The sequence below is a fragment of the Pogona vitticeps genome, chromosome ZW-PAR, assembly GCF_051106095.1.
Source record: "Pogona vitticeps strain Pit_001003342236 chromosome ZW-PAR, PviZW2.1, whole genome shotgun sequence".
NCBI classification, from domain to species: Eukaryota; Metazoa; Chordata; class Lepidosauria; order Squamata; family Agamidae; genus Pogona; species Pogona vitticeps.
In genome coordinates, this window is record NC_135800.1 from 6,767,196 (window position 1) to 6,791,424 (window position 24,229).

General features: G+C 45.5%; 1 protein-coding gene across 3 annotated transcripts in view; it reads left to right on the forward strand.

Annotated features, from left to right (window-relative positions):
• The window catches only part of CRB2 (crumbs cell polarity complex component 2), a 79,040-nt gene extending 55,920 nt beyond the window's left edge, over positions 1-23,120 (forward strand). For 2 of the 3 annotated variants that reach the window (XM_078382669.1, XM_072984985.2), the window contains 10 exons: positions 570-709; positions 1,431-1,613; positions 2,415-2,528; positions 10,591-11,535; positions 11,973-12,532; positions 13,172-13,337; positions 14,310-15,177; positions 15,299-15,415; positions 16,231-16,357; positions 18,904-23,120. In XM_078382669.1, coding sequence (XP_078238795.1) covers positions 570-709; positions 1,431-1,613; positions 2,415-2,528; positions 10,591-11,535; positions 11,973-12,532; positions 13,172-13,337; positions 14,310-15,177; positions 15,299-15,415; positions 16,231-16,357; positions 18,904-19,131 — 3,448 coding nt within the window. In that variant the 3' untranslated portion in view covers positions 19,132-23,120. The remainder of the gene's footprint in view (positions 1-569; positions 710-1,430; positions 1,614-2,414; positions 2,529-10,590; positions 11,536-11,972; positions 12,533-13,171; positions 13,338-14,309; positions 15,178-15,298; positions 15,416-16,230; positions 16,358-18,903) is intronic. The other variant, XM_072984986.2, reaches the window with a different exon arrangement.
• Positions 23,121-24,229: the final 1,109 nt, after the last annotated feature.

Genomic DNA, 24,229 nt, shown 5'->3' on the forward strand with positions numbered 1-24,229 from the left:
CTTGACTTTGTTTCATTTGTGCAGAGACTAAAAATGAGACCAACAGCAAAGAATGACAGTGTGAGATGCTTCTGCCCAGGCAGCCCATCATTTCATTCCATTCATTTCTCCTTCTTCTCTGCATATGGATCCTCACACCAGCCAGCTTTTCAGTGTCCACAGAGCACACTTTGCTTGGGTTGTTCCAGACAGTTTTGCCCACCTTATTTTTTTTTTAAGTTGTATTTTCTCTCTACATTGAAAAGCATTGGGTTCTCCCAGATTTACTTTGTGCAGTTGTGGCATTTGGATAATGTTGGCATTCAGAGAAATAAGGCCACAAATTAGTTTGTACGATTACTTTCATTGCCTCCTTTCAACTCAGAAGTTACTAGGAAGAGACTGAAGGTGAGGAATATGTTTGAGTAAATCAGGTAGCCCAGTTATAAGCAAAGCATTTGCTCCAGAGTCCCAAGAATCCTTATGAAATGGAAATCTGAAGTTGCAGGATATATGGCAGTTTTCAGTATGAGCAGCAGCCAGTTGCCTAACATGAAGTCAGAAGCTTTGTGCTGTTTTTTTTTCCTTAGTTATCAATGTGACTGCATCAACACTGGCTTTGAAGGATCATATTGTGAGCTGGACATCTTGGAGTGTGCTTCTCAGCCTTGCCAGAATGGTGCTACCTGCTTAGAAGGGGTTGGACTCTACCACTGTGTTTGCTGGCCAGGTAAGCGAAGTCCTCACGTGCATCTTCTAGAATCCAGAAACTGTTTTCCCTTTCGTGAATTCAACATATCCTGGCCTTCTCTGTGACAGCATAAGGAACCCCAGTATTGTTTAAAAAAAAAAAAAACGGCCAGACTCAGGCTTAATTTAATTTGTGAAAGTTTTTTAGGGATATGCTGCAGTTATAATGTTCATTATCCCAGTTCTGTGGGCGGTGCAGAGCAGACGTCCATAGAGAGCAGGTTCAGCCTGTTAGCACCCAGAAGCCCTGTGCCAGTCTGATTCAATGCAGCCGCTTTTCAGTGTGCATATCAACTACAGATTTTAAGCAGTTTAATAATCTTGTCTGCCCCCAAAGGTCTTCAGGAACTAGGGATTAGAGAAAGAAGAATTCTCACAATATACATAAAACCCATTTTCCAGAATTCTTTTAGGGAAATCATGATGAATTAACTAGTTTATTTATCTCAGATTTATATTCAATATTAGATATGTATGTATGGGACAAACAGAATAGCACCTTAGCCTTCTTGGTCTGCCCTTGTTTCTAAACAGTGCATTAGCCAAACAGACGGACAAACCATTTCAGCCTAGTAGGCTGTCCCTTGTTCAGGAAGAAGCTTCATTTCTGAATCAGCCCCCTTAGTTTCACTTAAAAGTTTCTGTGATATACCAGGCACATGCCAGTCAACTTAGACATTTCCTTTACTCTCTGCCACCAGGGTATATGGGGGAGCACTGTGAAGAAGATGTGGATGAGTGTGCCACAGATCCATGTCTCAATGGTGGTGAGTGCTTTGAACGGTCTAATCAGAGCTACTATGGGAAATACAAGGACTTCCCTGAGCAGTTCAGCTATGAAGAAGCTGCTGGATTTATCTGCAGATGCCCTCCTGGTTTTGAGGGTGAGTAACACAGTGATTCCCAGTGTTGTAGTATATAGAGTGACGACTAGGACTCTGGAGAACAGGGTTTGAATCCCTGCTTAGCCATGGAAACTGACTGGTTGTGTGAAACGGGTAAAACAACTCCTTAAATATCTCACTTACCTTGCAAGCCCTATTCGGGTCACTACAAGTTGGTTCCAAACTGATGGCACATAACGCACACTCATACACACAACACAGTGCCACGTAGCCCACAATTTCTTGACTAAACTTCCCAGAGGTGACAGTTGACAAGAGGGAAATGTGAAGAGTTTGTTAGTTATGTGATCCAGTAATCTCTGTGTGCTGCAACTTATTACTGTATCAGGTCGGTATCTTTATTATGCAAGAATTAATGTGTGGGCATAATTTTAATTCACTTGTTTAATGTGTAATTTTTAAGGCTAAAGCTAATTATTCACAAAGGGTTAAGCCTTAATGTAAACTTCCATAAGAAAATGTTTTCATCTTTATAGTCATAAAAATAAAATATCCATAAACAGACCAAACAAAAATATGCTTGAAGCCAGTCTAAGAATGTCCCAGAGGTTCTAGTAGGATTTTCAATGTGAGCATTTTAACATTGCTGAGCCCAGTGACTCTCTATGGCTGAAGAGGAATTTGAACACCCAGATCTCATGAATCATAGTTTGACTCTATCAGCTGAACTACACTAGGTGCCTCATATATAACTACCTAAATGTATTAGTCATAGATTTTCAGATCAACAAGAAAAAAATACGTAAAATCTAACATGAGTTATGTTTGGTACCTTTGAAGGAGAGGTTTGCTCCATCAACATTAACGAATGCATGTCCCAACCATGCCAGAATGGAGGAAGCTGTATAGATCTGGTGAATAGTTATCTGTGTCACTGCCTGCCAGGCTATTCAGGTAAGAGTGAAAAGAATTAATGACGTCAATAGAGCTGGATAATAACTTCCTGGTCAAATAGTGTCCTGGAAAGGGTGCCTGCTTTTTCTCTTTTACTGTCCTTTCTTTAGTTTGCTGGCTGGATCTGAAAAATGAAAATCTGCACAAGGTTAATTCCAAATTCTGAATGTGGGCAATGTTTGAACTTTACTCTGAGAATTTGTTTTTGTGGGATCCTTTGTGCAACTGAAGCTTGAGTCATACGGGTGAACTTTACTCTTGGTAATGTATTACTCAGATATTCCTGTAATCCTGAGGTGCCTCCTTTGTTAAGGTCTCATGTTGTTGAAATGGCATTTTGTGCCCAATTCAGAAAGTGGCATTACTCCTCTGCTTTGGCTTAAAAGGACAACAAGGTCCACATCTGATCTTGTGCTTCCTCCCGTTTCTTTGGCACTAATTTTTTTTTCACTCTACCCCTTTTTTAATTTTATCTTGACTCAGTGCAAATAAGACCTTTTTATAAAGGTTTAAGGAACACTCTTCCTTCTCTGTCTTGTACTGATGAGTCACCAAAAGTGAAAATTGTTTGTTCTTTTAGCTTTGTACTTCCATAACTGTACTACTCAGTTTCGTGGAACGAAGCAACTTGTGTCGTGAAACAGTGTTATAAGGTTGCCATCTTGTGGTGGACAGAGCAATCACAAAGTCTGAGATGAGCTGGTTATTAGATCCCTTCCTGAAAATGACTCATTCTGTTCCAGGCGAATTTGCAGTTCAAATACAACTCAGTCTAGGAACGTGCACAGTAGTAATAATAAAGAATACATGCAGCCTCTCCTAATATTAGACAGAATGAGGCAGCATGACATCTTAGACCAATATTGTCCTGCATTAGGAATGGGGTAGGTGGTGAGTGTGGGGACTCCTTTCTGCCCTGTAGCTACTTAACAAGCATGGAGTTTTGACGCTCTCTTCAGAAATTGCAAGTGTGAACTGCAACTAGCTACTACAGAGTAGAGATGTTCAGGGTTCCAGCCCACTAACAGTCAGTCATTTTTGCTTTTCTCCTTTTAGAGTTTTTCTTTTTCCTTTTAAAAACAGAATTTCTGCAAAGATCCTGACATCTCTCAGGTCTACTGATACCTCGTCCTTGTGCATGAGTAATACCATTCGGCTTAAGAAATGATAGTACTCAAAAAATGAGTCCATTTTTTACACATATGATGTCCTGGGCTTATCTTTTAATAATACTGACACAATCCGAAACATCACCAGATAGAAAGAAGCCTGTTTGCAAAAGATTTTTAAACGTGAGCTTGTTCTGCACAAATAGAGGTCATGTTCTTATGTAGGTTTTTAAAAATATTTTGAGAAGTCAATCCACATAGCATTCCATTCACATCCATATGTGTAGAGAGCTGGAATACTTGTGTCTTATAGCCTGGTACCCACATGCTGGCAAATAAGCTTCTCCCTGCTCAGGCAGATTATCTCTATGTAGGCGAGTGTGGCCAGCAGTGTGTAGGTCTGATATATTTATTTCTGTATTGCTTATTTATATGCTTTTATCAAGGAAGGACTGAGAAAGCTAGGGTGAACAAAATTGCGAAGCAAAACAGTGGAGTCAGAAACCAATCCAAACTTGTTAGTCCGAATTTTGCATAACAGGAACTTAACTAGAGAGATAGATCTATGTACGTATACAAAGCAAGATCATTCTGTAATGTAATTGAGAAAGACATGAGGCTGCCAGGATCAGAGACTGGGGGCCACTGACTGATCAATTGCTGGAGGGTGCCACACAGTGGGTGCAGCTGTCCTTGTGGCCTCCCATGTGGCAGTGGCTTGGCAATTCTGGGAACAGAATACTGGACTAAACAGACCTTAGGTCTTATCCAGCAGGGCTCTTCTTATGGGGGGGGGGGGGAGGAAGAGCTATTACAGTACTGTGAAGCTTCACACCGTTGACCAATGTGCTAATGAGATTAACCCAGATATTCCAGGTGTAAGAGCTAGAAATGTGGCTGTGGTGGAAAGGATCCGCCATCACTCTGCGATACAGATTCTGCAGTTACATTAAGCAGGCTTGTACTTGGGTGGCCGGTGTTAATGCCAAACAATAAATGTGGATGACAATGGGTTTTGCTATACCAGATGCTGAGTGACAGGAAAACACTTTACAAATCTTTCTTTCTTTCAACTTATAATTTTGCTCTAAGTCTATTCTGAGATACTGACTTTGCCTCTGGAGTGGGGTGGATGTCACCTCACGGAGTCCTCTGTCTTGTGTGGGACTGTAGGGAACCATGATCTTCTAGGTCCTGGTTGCAAACAACAGGTGGCGGGTAGGAGTCAAATTTTGCATCTCCCCTTGCTCAGTGAGAAGTAAGAGAGCTTGTGGAGGAGCAAAGCTGACGGGGAAATAATAGCAATTAATCTTTCCTGCTTTGTTGATTAATCCCAGTCTGGTCCTGCTGTGTAAACAGCTTATTACTTCACATTAGGATCACAGAGCAACTTCATGAAGCTTCCATAATATTCCTATTATGCATTTCTCTAGCTTCTGTGGTCTGCCTTGAGCTGTAGGCTTGAAAAAGGCCCTCGTGGGAAAAGGCAATCCACCCCTGTGATCCAGGCAGGCTCTTCCCTCTATGATGCCCTATTCTCAACAGTTTAGGGAGAGCAGACATAAAGGCCAGAACCAGCAGAAGTATGGCCTGATTGCCATGTAAACAGTCATGCCAAGCTTGCATGAGGAACGGACCTCCCCCATGTGGGGCAAGTGCAACAGGAGGAGCTCCCTCTTTGAACAAAGGGTCGGTTTAGAGGTCAGGAACAAGGGATGCACTAAAACCACATCTTAAGAAACTCAAATACAATCTACTGTACTTACTTTTTCCAGTCGGAGGTTATCCAGTCCAGTAGTTCCTTAGGTCCAACCCGATTCACATGTTTCATCCCTCATAGCATGTGTCTTGGCCCTCTTGCTTGAGTCACTTGGAGCCAGTTGCTTTGCTTATGGCATCCTTTGGCCTGGATTGCTTGGGATGATCTGTGACAGGGGGCTGTGGCCAGATCAGTCCTCTTGGGTCAGAGGTTTGCGCTTGGATGACTCTGTGATCTCTTTTCAAAGCCCAGTTTTCAAGCTAAGATATATCTCTTGTCCTCCAACAGCCTTTCTGCCTGAGAGAAACAAAATGGGGATGTAGAAACTCTACCAGAATAAAAGGTGGCAGTGGTCCTTTTGATTTCACTTCAATAACTTAAGTTCAGCACCAGGTCCAGGTGTTCAGATGGCTCATGTCTCCCGTCAGTGAATTCCAAAAGTTGATTTGCTGGTATTTGAACCCTTAAAGTTCAGTCTTCACAAATCATTGTGGCCAAATACTGGTAGGATTTTGTGCTGTTAAAAGCAAGGACCTGGACTTGAATAAGCATCTCAGGAAGGGGAAGAAACAACAACACAACATTCCCTTGCAAACCTTGACACTAAGCACTTGGCAGGGTTGTTTATCCGGCTGTCCTTCCTGACTTGCAGTGCCTGTTTTTGTATCAGACTGGGGGCATTGATAGCTTTGGTGCCTGTTGAAAGAATTTCCCCCCACCTCAAGTTCCCCAATTTGCCTTCAGTTTTTTTAGTTTAGTTCATGGAAGGCAGGGAAGTGGTATGGCTGTGTCCTTCTTTTGGTGTTTGTTTTTGCTTTGACAGAATAGGCATGTTTCGGGAGCCAACCTATGTAGGCAAGTCAGTCACATCAACCCTTCGTGAAGGGTTCTGTGTGACAAAACAGTTCATGCAAACAACCCAGAATCAACCCATTTCCCAACAGTCTGGCCTCAGGAAGACCATACACTGCCCAGCGACTAAAGGGAGGCTTCTAAGCAATAAGATGAAATGAGGACAAGGCCTGCCAGGGAGAGGGGAGGGGGCACAGGACTGACAAACACTCCCCCACACCACCATCTCTCCCCACCATTGCCCCGCAGGGGAGGTGGTAGACAAACATTCTTGTCAGCAGTGATAGGAGCCAGCTGGGGAGGTTTAGAGCTGAGATGGATTAGATCTTGTTGCTGCTGCTGCTGCTGCTGCTGCAGCGCCAGCCACCGGCTTTATATTGGCTGGCTTCATCTCCAATCCCCTTTTGCTTGCTTGGCACCCAGGAGTGCGCACATACACTGCGGCTCCCGGTCTAGCTGAGCTTTGGCCCCCCAGCTTTTCCTCTTGGGAGCAACACCCATGGTTGCAAGGGAACAGCCATGAACTCCATGCTGGTTGGCATCCTCATGAGTGGCATGTATCTCCTAGCAGGTAATGACAGAGGCTGCTGAGGCAGAAGTGGAAGGTCTTATCCTGTCCTAGTGTGAGGGTGGACTCTTCTGGTGGCCGGCGGGGAGGGGGGGTAGGTAGGTTGGGTGGGGTTGGACTGTGTAAATAAATGCAGGAGGATCTTTAAGAGGAGGTACCTTGTGTGTTCCCAGGATCAATCGGTCTCACTGGTATTTGGAAAGTTTTGCTTTGATTCCACACTGTGGGTGTGTCTGTTACTGGCTGTGCCTGGAGCGCTGGAAAGTGATTTCAGCTTCATGCTTTGGCTTCACGGTCAAATGCACTTTTGACTCCCTCATGTGATGTTTCTTATACCAACTCTGGGAGGAGGGGAATTCTCCTTTTTCTAGGGAGTAGGAATTGTTGCGAAAACTAAAAACACAACAGACTCACCAAAATGGGGGGGGGGAGCAGTTATTTCTCTCTGGTTGGAGCCCTATAGTCTGGGGCTGCTCTCCCGGGGGCTATCAGAAGAAAGAGGTGCAAATAAGGGAGAGGAGGCTGTGTGTTTAACATGTTAAGCATGAGCAGAATTGTGTTGGCAGCAATTCCTCTGGCAATTAGGCTTTGCATAGTCCAGATTCTTCCCCAGAATGGGCGGGCTTGAAGAGATGGATGACCAAGGACTTCTCTACACACACACACCCCACCAAAAAGGCAAATTTCTTATTAATTCACACTTTTTGGGAGAGAACAACTGCCTCTGTTTCCCTTTGGTGTACACCCTACTGTACACAACTGTAACATTTGACTGTTTCAGAGGCAGAACACAGTTTTCTTTCAAGCAAGCATTTGAGGGCCTGCTTTTTAATTCTTTGCCCTATACATGCAGCACATCAGGGCTGTGGTTGAAGACTGGTGGCTTAGAGAATAGAAGGAAGAGCCATCTTCGGTGTGGTGGTTTGTTTGTTTTTTTAATCCCTGATGACTTGTCATTTCTGACTGGCTTCTGAATACCACAGCAAGGGAGGTTTACCCATGCCACCAACAAGGGATTCAGGCTTTCCAACTGGGGGTGGGGGGTTAAAGGAGGCTGCCTCGTTTAACTATACAAGTGCAATAGGTTGAAAGCAATTCCGTGTTCAACACAATAGGGGGAAGAGTACTGCAAGTTCAGAACCCATTCACCGCAGCATCCTGCCAACGGTGTGTGTGACTCCAAGCAGTAAAGCAGGTTCTCTCCGGAAAGGGCCAGTGTTTCTCATCTTTATTCCTTCTGTTCCATTTTTGGGGGTGGCATCCTCTTTCTGGAATGGACTTCCTCTGGAAGTGACACATGGCTCCTCCCTCCAAAACTTTAGAAAACCTATCAGAACTGAATTGTTTACGGAGTCCTTCAGTGATGTTCTTCCATACTTGCTACTCTGTATTGTGTCATGTTTTGTTATACAGTATTTTACTTTATGTGGTTATATTATTAGGGCTTTTATTTTTATAGTAGATGCCATTAGGTGTTTGCCCTCTTATTGTAGTTATATATATTATTTATTCAGCTGGCGGGATGGTACAAATTTTGTTTTTTGTTGGTTTTATAATAATTTTTAGTTTATCCTTCTATAACCAACCCTGAGTAGTATTCTCCCTAAGTTGGGCAGTATATAAGTGTACCTACTATAGCATAACCCTGTGGTTGAGAACTAGATTCTCAGAAATAGAAAGTAAAGTTATAGGTTCTCCTTTGGCTTTAGGATAGGAGGTGCTTCAGATTGGCAGGAGCAAGCTGATGTTTTTTTTCCATCTCCACACTTTTGGAGGGGGCTTGAAGTGCATGCATTTGTGCACAAAAGTTAGTATACTTTGATTTTAAAGAAACTATGCTGCAGAGATGCTCTTTTTTCATGCTGCCTGCCTCCTTCTCTGCATCAGGCTTCCAAAAGCACTCTGCCTCCCATAGGAGGGAGTATAGGTTATTTCCTGGCACGTAGCAGCCTACCTCATTTTGGCTGACTGCAAAAGCCTAAAGCAAAATCTTGTTATTTCCGGATTGGGGGCAGGAGTTGCCTTGAATGAATATGTAAATATAGGCAGGTCTACTAAGACCCCTTTCTCCCCCACACTGAAGCATCTGAAAAATGAAGTGACTTGGGGCCTTTACAGGGCAATGTTTGTTTGACTAGCATAATTTTGCAATTGTTGCTCAGTCATTGCATGGGGTTCCTTCCTTTTAAGCAGTTCTGCATATTTTTCCACTGGTACCCGTTCCTGTCTCAGTGCAATTCATGCAGCTGTTGCATTTGTGTGTGTGATGTGTGGAATGCAACTGTGGATTGGGGATAAGCTCTCTGGCATAAATCATTAGGGAAGTGACCTGACACACACACAATGCTTGCCCTGTTTTCTTGCCTTCAGAAACACTCCAGCAGTGCAGCTCTACTCTAATGGCTTACTCACTAGTATAACTATTGTGGAACAGACATGAATATTCCAGTATGCCAAGTGAGAGGAATCACATTGGCAAGAAAGTAGATTGGATTGAGGGGAAATGTTGAAACCAGGCAAAGGGAATGAATGTAGGGAAGGCACTTAAGTCTATCAGCCCTCTGTTTATTTTATTTATTTATTTCTCCCAGTGAGGGGATCTTAATTGTCCACATGGAAGTAAGAGGAAGTCTAATTTCTTCAGGACACTTCTGGCTGTGCTGCACCTGATAGAAGAGTGTGATTTTCCCCATTTTTGAGGGAAAGTTTTCTTCTTCCATTTCACTTGTTGGTGAGCCATCTCTCACCCACCCTTCCTCTCACTCAATTTCTGTCTGAATGGGATAGACACATGAAAACAGCAGATACAACCAGCTGAGACTCAGTGTGATCTGTGGTGGCAACTTATATTTTCTCTACCACACCAAACAAACAAGGCAGAAATCAAAACAGCTCATTTCCCAGGGGGAGGTTCTGTTCTTAATTAGCTATCGATATTAGGTTGTACGATCACCAGGAGGATTAATTTACTCCCTAGCACACAGTGCATGCCCCAGAGGTAACATCCTGGAACCCGAGTAGTAGACGGAAAGACAATTGGCCTTAACAGGAAGGTGGGAGGATGTGTTTTTAATTCTCCCCTCCAGACCTCCTGGCCCAAAACACACTCTTCATTCAGGAGCTGAGATCTTTGGGCAGGGAAAGTAATTAGCAATGAAGCCCCATTCTCTATACACTCCTGTTTTGCAGCCAACCTATTATCCCATGCAGACTTTGCATGACCACAGAATATCCTATCTAAACCTAGGTTTGTTGGCAAAAGAAATTGTATACAACCATTAGGTGGCATGATAGCACTTTTCTCTAATAAACAGGATTATTGCCTTCTGAAGTTCAAGCTGTTGAAGACGGAGTTAAAGAAAAATCCTGTTTTCCATCACATGGATGTGAAGGAATCTACTTACTACCAATCTGTCTAATGCAACAGAGGAAGTTCAACTTGTACCTGATCTTTCCCATTTATATTTCCTTGCCTAAGTGAAAAGGAGGAGGAGGAGGAGGAGCATGTTCTGCATGCCTTTTGTGCTCTGGTTCCTTCCAGACCTGCAGGCAGGGTTTAATACTATTAAGCTGAATAATCCAGACTTTGTTTATCTGTGCAGCTGTCTTGGAAGATTACTGGGAACCTGTGATAGGGGGTTGGAGGGACAAGAAGCTTCTTAAGTGGGGGGTTGTGTGTATGTGTGTGATATGTGTGTTTTCCTTGCTGTGTATATATGCGCAGTCTCAGCACCTGATTTCTGCATTAACTTGTTCTTACCTTCTCTCTGCTAGGTATTGAATGTGCCACTGATATTGATGAGTGTGAAGACAACCCCTGCGAAAACGGGGGTGCCTGTGAGGATGGCATCGCTGACTACATCTGCCATTGCATCCTTGGCCCAGACGGCACTGCCTGGGGTGGGAAGAACTGTTCTGTGGAGCTCACTGGGTGCCAGAGTCACAGCTGCCAAAACGAGGCCTTTTGCATCCCCACCTACAAGTCTGAGGTCCACGGATACCTGTGTCGATGCCGCCCTGGATACTTCGGCCCCCTGTGTTCCACACCAACCACCTTCTCCTTCACATCAAGCATTTACCTCTTTATCAACATGTCTGCAAACAGTGAGAGCCCAAGTGACATAGCAAGGGGTCCCCTAACCAGCGTGTCGCTCCGGTTCCGGACCACCCTTCCTGATGCCATTCTGTTCTATCGAGGCCACCAGATGGAACACCTTTACTTGGAGCTCTCTGGAGGACTTCTGCGTGTCACATTTTTGATACATGAAGCCACATCATCTTTTACCATGGACGCACCACAGGTGGATGATGGCCAGTGGCATAAAGCTGAGGTCCTTCTGCAAGATTCTCTTGAGCTCAGGCTGTGGCATGAATCCTGTGAGGCAGGTGTCTGTCTGTTCAGACACCCTCTTAGAGAGACAGTCCCTGTTTCCCTCCTGCCCTCCTTCCTGCAAATTTATATTGGGGGAGTTGATGAGGAGTTAGTGGCTCGTCCCACAAAGAGTTTCATCGGCTGCTTAGAAGACTTGCAGATTGACACGAAGATTGTCCTGCCACAGGATGTGGCTGGATTGCAGTCTTCTGGATTCCAGCTTGGCTGTGAGAGGACGGAGTGGTGTCTCTCTGAGCCTTGTTCACATGGTGGCCAGTGCATCGATCTCTGGGCGGACTTTCGCTGCCACTGTTCTCGGCCTTATGAAGGCCGGATGTGCTCTTATGGTGAGTAATAAGCTTGGTCTCTTGTTGGCCCCTTTGAGAGGGAGGTGAGGAAACAAAAACCTCTTTGGGAAGGTGATCTTGGCTTTTGAGGCGGGGCAGTTCCTAGTTTACATGCTGGACCTTGAAAGGCAAGCATCATACTTTCCTTGGCTCTTCAGGCCCTGCTAGCAGACTCTTCCAGAGAACAATAGAAAGAGAGGGCTTAAAAAGTCACGAAGGTTAAATGCTGTCGCCAACACTCAAGGACAGGCAATTGCATGCAGCCCTCAAGGGTTTGTTGCCACAGCCTGGGTATGCGAGGGTCTGGTTGTTCTTATATCCTGAAGAACCACCACCAAAAGTACAGTATCAGGGCCAAGCCTAGCCTGGTAGGCTCTCAGGGCACCTTGGTCCCCTCAGTTTGGACATGGCATTTTTTTTTTCTTATATTTCCTCAGAATCTCCTGCAGCAACATTTGGCCAAGACAACTCCTTGAGCTTTGCCACTTTTACAATTAGCAACAATCTTGGAGTGAACCTCAACCTATCATTTTTCATCCGGACTCTAAAGCCCAGTGGCCTGGTGTTCCAGATCAGCAACCCAAGTGACATGTTCCTTACCGTGTACCTGAAAGATGGGCAGCTCCTGGTAGAGGCACCGTCTGCTGCTCCTGTTGGGCCTTCTGGATACCTGGCTGACGGGACAAAGCACTTTGTAATGCTTTCCTTCCAGGACGGTCTTGCTCACGCTATCCTTTTAGACAGAGAGGAGACACTAGGACCTCTGGTGGTGACTCCTGTCCTCGCTGGCTCCAAGATTAATATAGGTGGGCTCCCGGACCAAGAGAGCATCAGCAACTGGGGAGGGCATTTCAAAGGCTGCCTTCAGGATGTACAGCTCAATCATCACCAGCTGCAGTTTTTTGCACATCCAGCCAATAACAGTTTTCTGCAAGAGGTGTATGTGGGGCATCCCACTAATGTTGTTTCAGGGTGTGTCTCAGATGATACATGCAAGGTAAGAGGCAACTGCTAAAGACAGTTGTCCAACTTCAGCTCACTTACACCACACATGGAAAGAATGCTTCTGTGACCTTAATTTAAAAAAAAAAGGGGGGGGTTCCTTAATGGATCATTAATGCTATGCCGCATCAAGCCTTTTCAGCCCAGCTCTGATTTCCCAACTTTGGCCAGTCAGATATCCCTGAGATGTTCAAAACAGGTTCCATGAAACACTATGGCTGTTCTTGCCAATCGCTCTAGCCTTTGCAATCCTCACAAGCAATGGGGAAAAACAGAGCTGTAGGGAGGGTATCTTGCTCATCATCTCCCGAGTCTTTATTACTGTCTACCTCAGGGGATGTTTTTTTGCAGCAGAAAGAAGCACACTTGGGCAGGAAATGAAATGAAAAGCAGAAAAAAAGCCAAAAATTAGTCTCCAGAGTATAAGTGAAGGCAAGAAAGTTCTTGCTTGAAGTTCGAGGTTCAACTGCCTGCTATGCAGCTATTTTCCCCCCTGTCCAGTGGCTGCTGCTGCTTCATTATCCATCCACCTTTCTCACCCCTTAGACCTTCAGAGGTGCATGTCTCCATTTCATCTCCACTGCTGGAAAGCTGGTATCTTCTTCCCTGATCAAGTTTCTCTTTTGTCTTCCAGTCTGAACCATGCCTCAATGGCGGCCACTGCACTGTCACCTGGAATGACTTCAACTGCAGCTGCCCCAGCGACTTCACTGGCAAGCACTGTGAGGAGAAAGTGTGGTGCAAAAGTGAGCCATGTCCTCAAGGCACAACCTGCGTTGATGTCCTGTCTGGCTACGTTTGTGAGTTCCGCTGTGGGATCTTTGGCCTATCACACATTTGGCTTTCAATTTATGAGGTTAAGTGGGGTCTGAAGAACTTTGCACAAATCCCATCCTTCTGCTCCTCATCTGGTACAAATACTAATGCTGAAAAGGATCCCAGTTCCACCAAATACAGCTTGCCCTTTAAAGGGCCAACTGTGTATACAAAAGAAGGTTGGAGTCTGTTGGGGGTGGTGGTAACTCATCCATGTCAAATGGACTCATACATGTTTCTCAGAAATTTCTTTATTCTCTCTGTGCAGTCATACATACAGATTCTTTATCTGTTTGGAACTTCTGTAGTTAGCCTAGACCAGCGATGGCAAACTTATGGCACACGTGCCACAGCTGGCACAGAGAGCCCTTTCTGCAGGCACGCAGGCCATATGTTGCTGGATCACTACTCCCCCCTCCCCATGCAGCCAAACCTGAGAAGGCAACTGCAGCCGCGATGTGGCGCTTCAACAGGCGGATCCGGAGCAGCTGGTGCTGGCGGCGGATCCAGAGTGGGGTCTCGAGGCACATCTGTGCCCAGGATTCCCCCTTCAGCTGCCACTTCTGGTTCCGCTGCGGTGGCACGCTGCCAACTGGCGGGTTTTTTCTTCCCTAGTTTGTGCACGCAAGCCCGAAAAGGTTTGCTGCCACTGGCCTAAACTATACTGCTACCTTCCAGTCACACTGAACAAGTACATACTTCTCTTTTGGTGTCCACAATAAAAGCATCAGAAAGCGTTAATTAATCACAGCAAGCAACTCTAGAAAAACTACTAGAGCAGAGGAGGGCTCCACCCCTTCCTCCCCATATCATAATGGTTAACAAGTGTCATCCCCAGAGAATCTGTTCCTAGTAGATGTCTTCGCTAAGCTCTTCAGAGTTCGGTGCAGGCCACCCTCTCAATGCTGATTCTCCAAGTTCTCTGACCACTGTGTTCCTCTTCTGCCTCTTTGCAGGTCTGGCCAATGCCACCTTCTACGAGCATAATGCAGTTGAATTCTCCACCAACGCAACCATCACCAGGGCTCTGCACAGTCTCCGCCTGGACTTCAGAACACGGGATGAAGATGCTGTCTTGCTCCAAGCTGTAGAAGAGATAGATTCTCTCTTGGTGGCAATTCATAACTCATCTCTGTTGGTGGAGATCAGGAGTGGGAACGGTGTTGAGGGAGTGAACTTCCTGAGCGAAGTGTCTGTCTCAGACGGCTCCTGGCATGAGCTTGTGTTGTCCATGGAAGAGCCGTCAGCCCTTTTATCGAGGTGGCACCTCTGTCTGGACAGCTCCATGAACACAACCCTTGACGGGAATGCTGGGAATCTGGACTTCCTGAAAAGCAAGACCATTATCATACTAGGCGAAAACTTCACAGGCTGCCTTGGACATGCAGATATAGGCGGCGTGTTTCTGCCACTGGCTATGCCCAACACATATCCCCAGCCAGAGCAGTTCTTACAGATAAACAGCGCAGAGGCTCTCCTTGGCTGCCACGGGGCAGAGGTCTGCTCCCCCAGCCCATGCCAGCACGGGGGCTCTTGCCAGGATCTTTTCAATGCCTTCAGCTGTGCCTGCAGTCCTGGCTGGGAGGGGCTGCTGTGCCAGAACAACATCGATGACTGCAAATCCGGCCCCTGCCTTCACGGGGAGTGCAGGGATGAGGTGGGAGACTTCCAGTGCGAGTGCCACAAGGGCTATATTGGGAAGCGTTGCCAGATCAACGTGGACGACTGCATAAGGCACCAGTGCCAGAATGGAGGGACCTGCGTCGATGGGGTCTACAGCTACTCCTGCAAGTGCCCGCCCCAGTTCACAGGCCCTCTCTGCGAGTAAGCACTGTCCAGCAGGTGGGGCAGGAAGGAACAAGGCATGGCGTGTGCGTCTGTCTGGAAACCTCTCCTTGGTTGCTTCATAATGATCCTTACTGTGGTTGTTTCTCATTTTTACCAGGTGGCCATTCCCACCTGAACAGTGTGGCAAGAACTTCACCTGTTTGAATGGGGGCAAATGTATCAGTGGGCCCTGGGGAGCCAACTGTACCTGCAAACCAGGCTACACAGGGAGAAAGTAAGTCTGGAGTTCCTTCACACACACACACCCATCAGTCCTCCGAAGAGCCCTCATAGCAAAGGCATCCTCCAAAATATTATTTTGGCTTGGCTGTTTTCACATGCAAACTATTTTTAACCCAAGGCATCCTCAGCAAGAGCAGCACCTCAGCTATAGAACTCCCTCCCAAAGGAAGCTGAGATGACTGTGTCCCTATTGAGCTTCGGACAGGCAACCAAGATTATATTATTTTGAAGGGTGTTGATCATTAAAACCCCTTTTAAAACTGACTAAAATTGTTCAAAATGGTTTTTTTTAAAAAAAAAAATGTTTCAAACAGTTTCATTACAATACTCTTGAGAACCCTGGTGGGCAAAAAAGCAATAAATACTTTTAGTAAATAAAATCTGGTTGGAATTCACACAGTGTGCATAGATGGATGAATAGATAGATCCAAGAGATTCTTTTCACCAGTTAATAAGACAGATAGATCCATAAAGGAATTTCAGAGAGAGCCAGAACTGTGACACAAGCAAGACAATGATTTTCAGAAGGGGAACCTTTTTAGCTTCCCTGTTTAACAAGAGAGCCATCTGGCTGTTCCACAGCAGACATTGTTCTTTCCTAGCTGAGAGCGCAAAATTTCATTGATGCTGTGTCTTCCACAAGGCCAGCAGCCACCACAGAAGTTTTCCATGCTCATTAATTAAAATGCTAAGACAAAAAAAAAAATCCCTCTTCCCTGGCCTGCTCAGATCCCCCACCCCCAAATTCTATTGCATCACCATCTCTTTAAGGCCATGGTTTCACTGTTGCCCTCAATTTATTTTCAGGTGCCAGATCAACATCAATGAATGTGACCCCAACCCCTGCCAGAACGGAGGGACCTGCCAAGATTCAGTAAACCGGTACCGGTGTGTGTGCAGTGCCAGCTACACTGGAGAGCGCTGTGATGTGGATGTAAGCAAACCGTTCTTCTTTTCTTTGCCTAGTGGTAGGTCATGTTTTTCTCTTGAGGTTCAGAAGGGGAGTAAATTGGCTGAGTCATTGCCATGGAAAGAAACTGATTTAAAACTTCATAGCTCATGTAAAATGGAACCAAGATGTATGGAGCACTCACTGAATCATTCATTTTTGTCTATTTAGGCAGTCTCAACAAGATGAGAAACTCCCAAAGAGGAATTTTAATACCTTATGAGATTCCTCATCTCCAGCCAAGAGTGAAACAAAGAGCTCTTTTTAAAGAAATTCCTTAAGGTGTCTATAATTTGCATAAAATGGCATTAATGCCCCTTAAGGGCTTCAATTCCTAAATAAAATAGCAGCCACCTAGTTTTCGGCGATTTGTACAGTTGTTCAGGCTGTACAGTTTTGTGCATAAGGGACAATTTTGCTCAAAAAAGTAAAAAATTGTCAATAGTTTTGCAAAAAAACATCATTCTCACACCAGTATAAGAACTCTCTCTGGTAACAGTAAGGGTGTGCTTTTTTGTGCTTTTGGACTTCAGTTCCCAGAATTTTCCCAAGAGAACTGGGAGAACTAGGCTGAGGGAATTGCAGCCTAGAAACCCAAATCAGATAGATCACTTTTAGGTTTCATGATCACACACACACCGGAATGGCTTTCAAGTAATTTTACCAGCACCATTGAGTCTTCTGGCCTTGCTTCTTGTGAGTCATAGGTTTTGTACAATCCAGAAATTTATTCTATAATTATAAGTACATTACAGAGTATGAGGGAAGACAGAAGAAGAGGGGAAGCTGTGAGACCTGGGAGGGAACCAGACAGTTCCTAGGCCCCTTTGAATTTTTGTGTCTTTGCATACAAGGGTGGAGAACCAGTTTTTTTAAAAGTTTATGTGTGAATATAGATATGGAAATGACCTTAGCTCTACAGTATTCGTTTAGTGGTTGAGTACTTGCAGCATGGCTGGACAAAGGAGGAAATCTGCCTTGGATGGGCCCTTTTCTCCGTCTTCCTTTTCATACACGATGCATGTGGGTGCATGAGGGCCAAGGAAGATACTAACCTGGAATGCATGAACCCTCCCCCCCTCGACCCCACCCTCACTGCATGTGGGCAGGGGGGGCAGGCTCACTGCTGTTGCTGTCACACAGATGCCTCTCTCAGGACACATCTGAACAGCTCCTTTGCATGCTTGAGCCCAAGGCAGTATCTTCTTGCTACAGGTGCTCCTTGGTGCTGGTCCTTTCCCATTGGCTTTTCTGTATGCTAGTGCTTCTTTCACTGCCTCTTCTATTTCATCCCTCCATTGCTAGACCACAACTAACCAATGTAGTCAGCAGAGTCTAGTTCTGAATAATGCATCCTTACAGGCTGGCTCCATTTTCCCTTTGGAAAGAAAGTGTCTTTTGAGATGAACTATCCTGAACTTTGACAGAGAGTTCCAGTTGGACGATGCCACATTCTTGTCCTGCTTAGGAAGGACATGCATGCCAAGGGCAAGAGGAGGCCCCATTTATGGGTTTCTTTTTGCATACCCAAATTAACCTGAAACATTTCAAGGTGGAATTTGCTCTTCTCACCCCATGAGAAGTAGAAGTTTGTTTAAAACTGCTCTCTGATACAGACAGATCCTGCTCTAGTTCCACGCCATCTTTGATAGATCCAATTTAGAGCGAGGATTTAGAGCTCAGAATCTACCCAATTACCTGCTTATAAATCTCTCCCAGATTCTCTGTTAAGTGAGCAGTACTTTTCTGGCAGTCATCTTAACCGCTGAGCCTGCACACAGCTGTTTTTAGTAAGGCTTATGCTAATCCCACGTCCCCAATAAGATTCTGTAAGTAAGTTCTGAGCCATAGGCCACTGCCTTTCTTGGACTATTGTGGTCAGCTTCTGCAGGAAAGTTCTGTAGCTGAGAGAAATGAGTCCCTTCTTAAATTGAGGAACAGACGTTGAAAGACATGCTGGGACATTAGCTTTCTTCCTGCTTCTCGGGGAGAACACCTCCAAAGGCATTTGGAGCTTCCTACTTAATTCAGTGCCACATGATTGGGAGAAAATGTCTTCATATAAGAGAACATCCCTTCAGGGAGTACTCCTAGTTCACCACTGTTGCCCCACCACGGTTTGGAAAACACCATCCTTCCCACATCTGCATAAGTCTGAAGTTTACATACAGAACTGTTCCTCATTTTTTGGCCGTCTGAACTCCTTTAGGACTAGGTTGAGAACTACTACCACTTTTGTTTACAGATATCTAAAACAGTTCAGGACTGAGCTGGGCTTTTAGGAACCGAGTCCACAACATGCTTCTCTAGTGCCTGCTTTTTGTGGGTGAAAATTCAGCCCCTTGTCCTGCCTTCTTTAGGAGGTAATCGTGTCAAGACAACTGCACTTTGCTCTTCATCCTTTGCCTGCTTTAAACATTTAACAGGGGGCAGCATGTCGCCCTTACTACACATCCTCTCTCAAGTATAACTGAGCTGCCCAGCAGCTCTCCTCTCCGGACTCATTGTTTTTCCATTAATTTCTCTTGCAGAGAGGGACTCCAAGTGCTTTCTTCCCGTTCCCATTTATTGAAGTAGTGGTGCCGGTAGCCTGCGGTTGCTTGCTGCTACTCATTATTATCCTCGTTCTTATGATTCTCACGGCCCGGAAGAGGCGTCAGTCAGAGGGGACCTACAGCCCGAGCCAACAAGAGGTGGCAGGCGCCCGCCTGGAGATGGACAGTGTATTAAAGGTGCCGCCGGAAGAGCGTTTAATATAGGCACCACTCAAGCAAGAGAAATAAAGAGGTGCCTTTGCAAAGCCTGCACTGATATGCTGGGCTTGTCCCATGCGGTGTGCTGCTCACTCATCTCACCAAACTCCTTAAAGGATGAATAGGGCAGTGGGAATTGTGAAGGTGTTGGGAGTGGCTGCCCCACAGAAGCAGCAGCTGCCATTCCTCATCCCATCTTTCTTGGTTCCTCTCCAGAGGCAGCAGTTAGTTAGGCACCCTTGTAGATTCATCCTCACAGCCCGAGGTTACAGAGCAAGAGGCCCTGCCCTTGGAGGTCTGTGGAAACGCTGCTCTAACAGGCAGAACATCCGGCCGCCTCTGCCAGGTTGCCTTTGGAGCTTTCCTGAGACCGTCGGCATCATCCAGCCTTCAACAGCAACAGCACTGCTGATCCTGCCTCCCCTGTAGATACGGTGCAGACGATGAGGGTCTTTTGATATCCACTGAATAAGTTTGCACAAACTCTTGTTGTTGTTGTTTTTTTAAAGCAGTCTGTGTTTGGTGTTCTATTAATGCCATTTGTTTAGAGGGCTCAGTTCAGTTGCTCAGTTCTCAATGAGAATTAAATTGTGGGGGACCTAAATGTCAAGAGGCAGAGTCATAGCTCCTTGAGGTGGCAAACCTGGGCAACGGCAGAGGCTAGAGATGGACTGAAAAGGGACAGCTATGCCTGGCTGGTAGGTACTCTTGCGAACAGCCGCTGTGCGTCCGATATCAACACCAAGTGGTGCTCTGTAAACCCTTCAGCTGGCTTCCTGCCTGTGGGGGTACTTCACTTGCAGATTGCCAAGCTATGGACAAAACCACACAGGGACTGTACGCTTTCTAGTTGTCTGGAATACTATAGCAGGAGGTCAATAACATCTTGTTCCACCACAGCGCCCAGCTTGGGCCCAAGTCAGCAGTTCCACGCTGGTGGGAGCGGTAGGAGCTGTTGGCGCCATTGTGCTTATTGCCATCTTTGCTGCCTCGGTTGTTGCCATGAAGAAGAGGAGGGCAACTCAAGGAACATACAGCCCAAGCCGCCAGGAGAAAGATGGCGCACGAGTGGAGATGTGGAATGTCATTAAGTTGCCACCTCTGGAGCGGCTGATCTGAATGCCAGTTGAAGAAAAAGCAGCTGCGGTTGGAAATCCAAAGGGCAAAGCCTCACGCTGTTTCTCTGCTGTGCTCTCCGGAGGCAATTTTGTCTGCAGCGCGACCAGCACGCCAGTGACGTAGCAGAAAAGCCAGCAACACAATGGATAGCCTGTGACAACACGCATTTGGTGAATGGCAAGCCAGCAATGCAGGGACACAAAAGAGCATTCCGGAATCGGAGGTTCTGCTGTCAGTCTGCGCAGATACGTGTTCAGTGGCCTGTACTGCTCATCTGTTTACAGCCAGAGACTGAGCACCAGCCAGGACTGGGAACTCGGAACAAACTGTGCAGCAGCCGTTAGTCAGACGGTGGCTGGGAGATAGAAAAGAGCTGAATAACAAAGACTGGAGTAAGCACTTTTGTGTGTGACCCAATTAACACAGCTTCAAAACCCACAGATGAACAGTCTTCCTGGCTTTTCTACTTACAACTGAACAGAACATTTGTAATCCTCCCCTCCCACCAGCGGCGGCAAGGGGGGAGGGAGGGTCACATGTTACCTGCTTGGGTGACCCACTTGATTGCAATCAACTGCCAAGGATGAACCACAGCACCGTGGCCTAAAGTGCCTTGTAAACAAGTTACCTGAGACAGTATTAACTGTTTAACCGTGAACAAGAAGACCATTTGGCTTCTTCCTGGTTTCCCTCTACTGACAGCTACCTTTTTTTTGCACACAGAATAAGAGATCCTGACCAAAACTCTCCTCAGGATCATGTTGTGGGCTGTTTTACAAAGTCCTCATTCACAAGGGAGGTTTCAAGTTGTCTATGCAAAGTGAAGTTCTTCCTGCTTTGTTTTGTTTTACATTTATTCCAGAGCTTCTGGTTCCTCAAGCTGTTAGGGTCATTCAGGACCAAAACTTCTCCACGGAAAACAAGGATGGCATGGACAGACACGCATGGGGCAAAGGGCAGAGAATCCTTATATAGAAGGAGGGGGACAGACTGAGGAGACCCTGACCCACGAACATTCTCAGTTCTTTCTGTCATGGAAGAGAAGGGTGCCCTTTGTAACATGAGGCATTCACAGGGACTTTCTGAGAGCTATATGCCAGCTCAGTATACCCCATGGTAGCAAAATGAGGCAGCCTGGCTGGATTGGAGTAATCAGTCCCAAAGGGAGAAGGTAACTGACAACAGTATTTTATCATTTATGTGCACCAGCACAAGCTCTGGGCACATGGTTTCTTCTTGGTACAGCCAAGGTCAGGCCACAGAAGCAATGGGAGGGCAATGGTGCCCCCTGTCCAGAAAGAGCACTCACCTTTTGTTGAGAACAGATTTCACGTCTTGCGCCATGTACCACCTGCATGCGCGTGGCCAACTGGAGCCTAGAACAATTAGCATTTCAGTGCTATTGAAACTAATGGCAATAAGTAATATTCTAGTAAAATATTATTGTTCCAAAAGCCAAAGCCCTGTTTGATCAGGAGATGTGTGAATTCCCACAGACATTTGCAGGAAGAAAAGACCAGGCTTCTTTTCTGCTTGCTATTCCTGCTCAGAAAAAAACAGTCATGGGCAGGCTGTCTTCAATATTTTGGAAATGCAAAAGGGAATCGATTCTGTGAGAAGAGGCAGGACCTGTGTACCACTTGCTCTGCAGAGTGAGCCCACCTCTCACACCACTTTGGAAAGGCCACATGGCTTCCTCTCCAACTGAATGCTTACAACCAGGCCTGAAGCCCCCAGCACGATCCAGTTAGACAGAAATCAGCTAGACACTGACAGGATGAAGCCAGAGACAGGACAAAGCCAAAAAAGGGTTTCTAAGTCCAGCAGTAACAGCAGGATCCCAATATTCTTTGTCACATTAACGGAATCATTCATTCCCTACAACTGCAGCACAACAAGAAAAGGTGCAAACCCGGTATTCTCAACGAGCTTTGGTATAGGTGTCTTTAAGGAGGTATAAAACATAAGAGTAGATGCAAACTAAGCAGGTGCCTTGACAGAGATCACTGCAAGGAAAATTTAAAATAGATGCCTATGATAAATGTCTAGCTGGATGCTATGGGAGAAAAACATAACCTCTGCCTCAAAGGACGAAGAGGGGAAAAAAACTTCACCACACCTCAACTATAATGATAGTCAGGCCTTGAGTACAGAGCAAGATCCCTAGGCCCATCAGCTGAGAACCAGGGTCGTCTTGTTCACCCTCCTCAAAAGTCAGAGGCCTCAACGAGAGAAGTGAGTTAATGGGCTAAGGAGGAATCCACTGCCTCTTGAAGGCCAAAACAAAGAGCTCCAGGGCAGCCCCCAATTCTGGAGCCAACAGGGAGTGTAGCCCACTTGGTGATAATCAAGACCACTTGCTGTGAGATGATCAGGGAGACCTTCTTCCCGTACTGAAGGAGTAGGGGCCTGTACCACTGGAGGGAATATAACTAGTATCAACACAGATTGAAGGAGACACATTCCACCACCCCAAATGAATCAGCCTCTCACCACTGTTTCTATGTGGCAACAAGCCTAGACTACTCAGCTCAGCAAAGGAGTCCCATTTCATTGCACCAGAACGGGTTAGTGAGCCAGTCTCCACATACATAGCCTACTCCCAAGTGATCTGGAAGTAGTCTACTAGGTGTCCTCCACGTTCCTAGCACCATAAAGACACACTCCTGCCATGGATGTCAATCTGTGTTTTTAGCCATCCTGCTGTTTAACTTATGGATGTATTTTTGTTTTCCACTGTGAATTTTAACATACTTTTGATATTTGATTTTGGGTATATTTTTTCACAAAAATAATTTGCTACAGACTATGAAATGCTTTTAAAAAAAAGACTGGTGAATGTTGTAATAAAAATTTGCATCACTGTGTACAAATTACATTGCTCCACGCAGGCATTCATTCACAGTTAAAAAGGAAGGAAGAGCGCAGTATGAAGTCTGAGGAAGCGCTGGAAACCCACCCAAGACTAACACCAGCTCCCTAGCCTATCCGAGGGTGTGACTTTTGGTAATTGATGTGGAAGGGCTGACAGCAAAGACTATCCCCACCGCTCAAAGCATAAACAGTTTGCACTATTTTCAAGCATTTTATTGCCAACAGTTTCTCTTTCAGTAATTAATCTTTATGAATGTGCTGTGATATCACAGCAGCTCTACCAGTGGTTAGATCGGCAATATAATTTTTTAAAAAATCCGATTTCGTCCTCTTGGCAGATAAGCACCTAAGCATTCTGACTTCAGTTAGCACATTACAGGGACAGCTTCCATCTATCTTTCCAGTACATCCTGAGATCATATGTAGAGATGCTTCATGCCACAGACTAGAGGAGGAACAAACAATACCTCATCACCAGGAGGTTGGCTTGAAAGTAAGTATTTCTGACAGATTGAGAAAGTTGTGAAGAATCATTTCCTTGTTTCTAATGTGACTCAGCACAATCCTATTGTGAATTATCTTGAATGTTTACATGCCCCAAGTGTTCTCTCCTCTATCAATGCTGCTCTTACCAACTATGCTAAGCGAGTTGGGCCTGCTAGTTTTGCTACTACTGTAAATAACTAGTTCAGATGCTTGATTTTACCAGTAGTTTTGAAAAACAGTGGCTGAAATCCTGTTCATGTAGTAAGGCTGATGATGTCATCAGGCACTACAATTTTTCAGAAATAAAACATTTCTTATTTCTCCCTGCAAGGTTCTGAGACTCCCATGGAACCCCTTTCATAGTCAGCAAGCTGTTGGGAGCTACAGGACAGAAAAGGCTACTGAAAATCATTGCCAGCAGAATGATTTTACTAGCAGCAATTTTTGGAAAATAAAGTCTTCTGAGTGGCTCCCAACGTCTCCTTCACAATGAAAGGGATCACAGGGGAATCTAAGACTCTTCAGGCTCTGGGGAGGGATCGTAAAATTCTAATTTCTGAAAAGCCACCACACCTGATGACATCATCAGCCTTATGTAGTGTAAGTTATGGTGCTGGATTTCAGC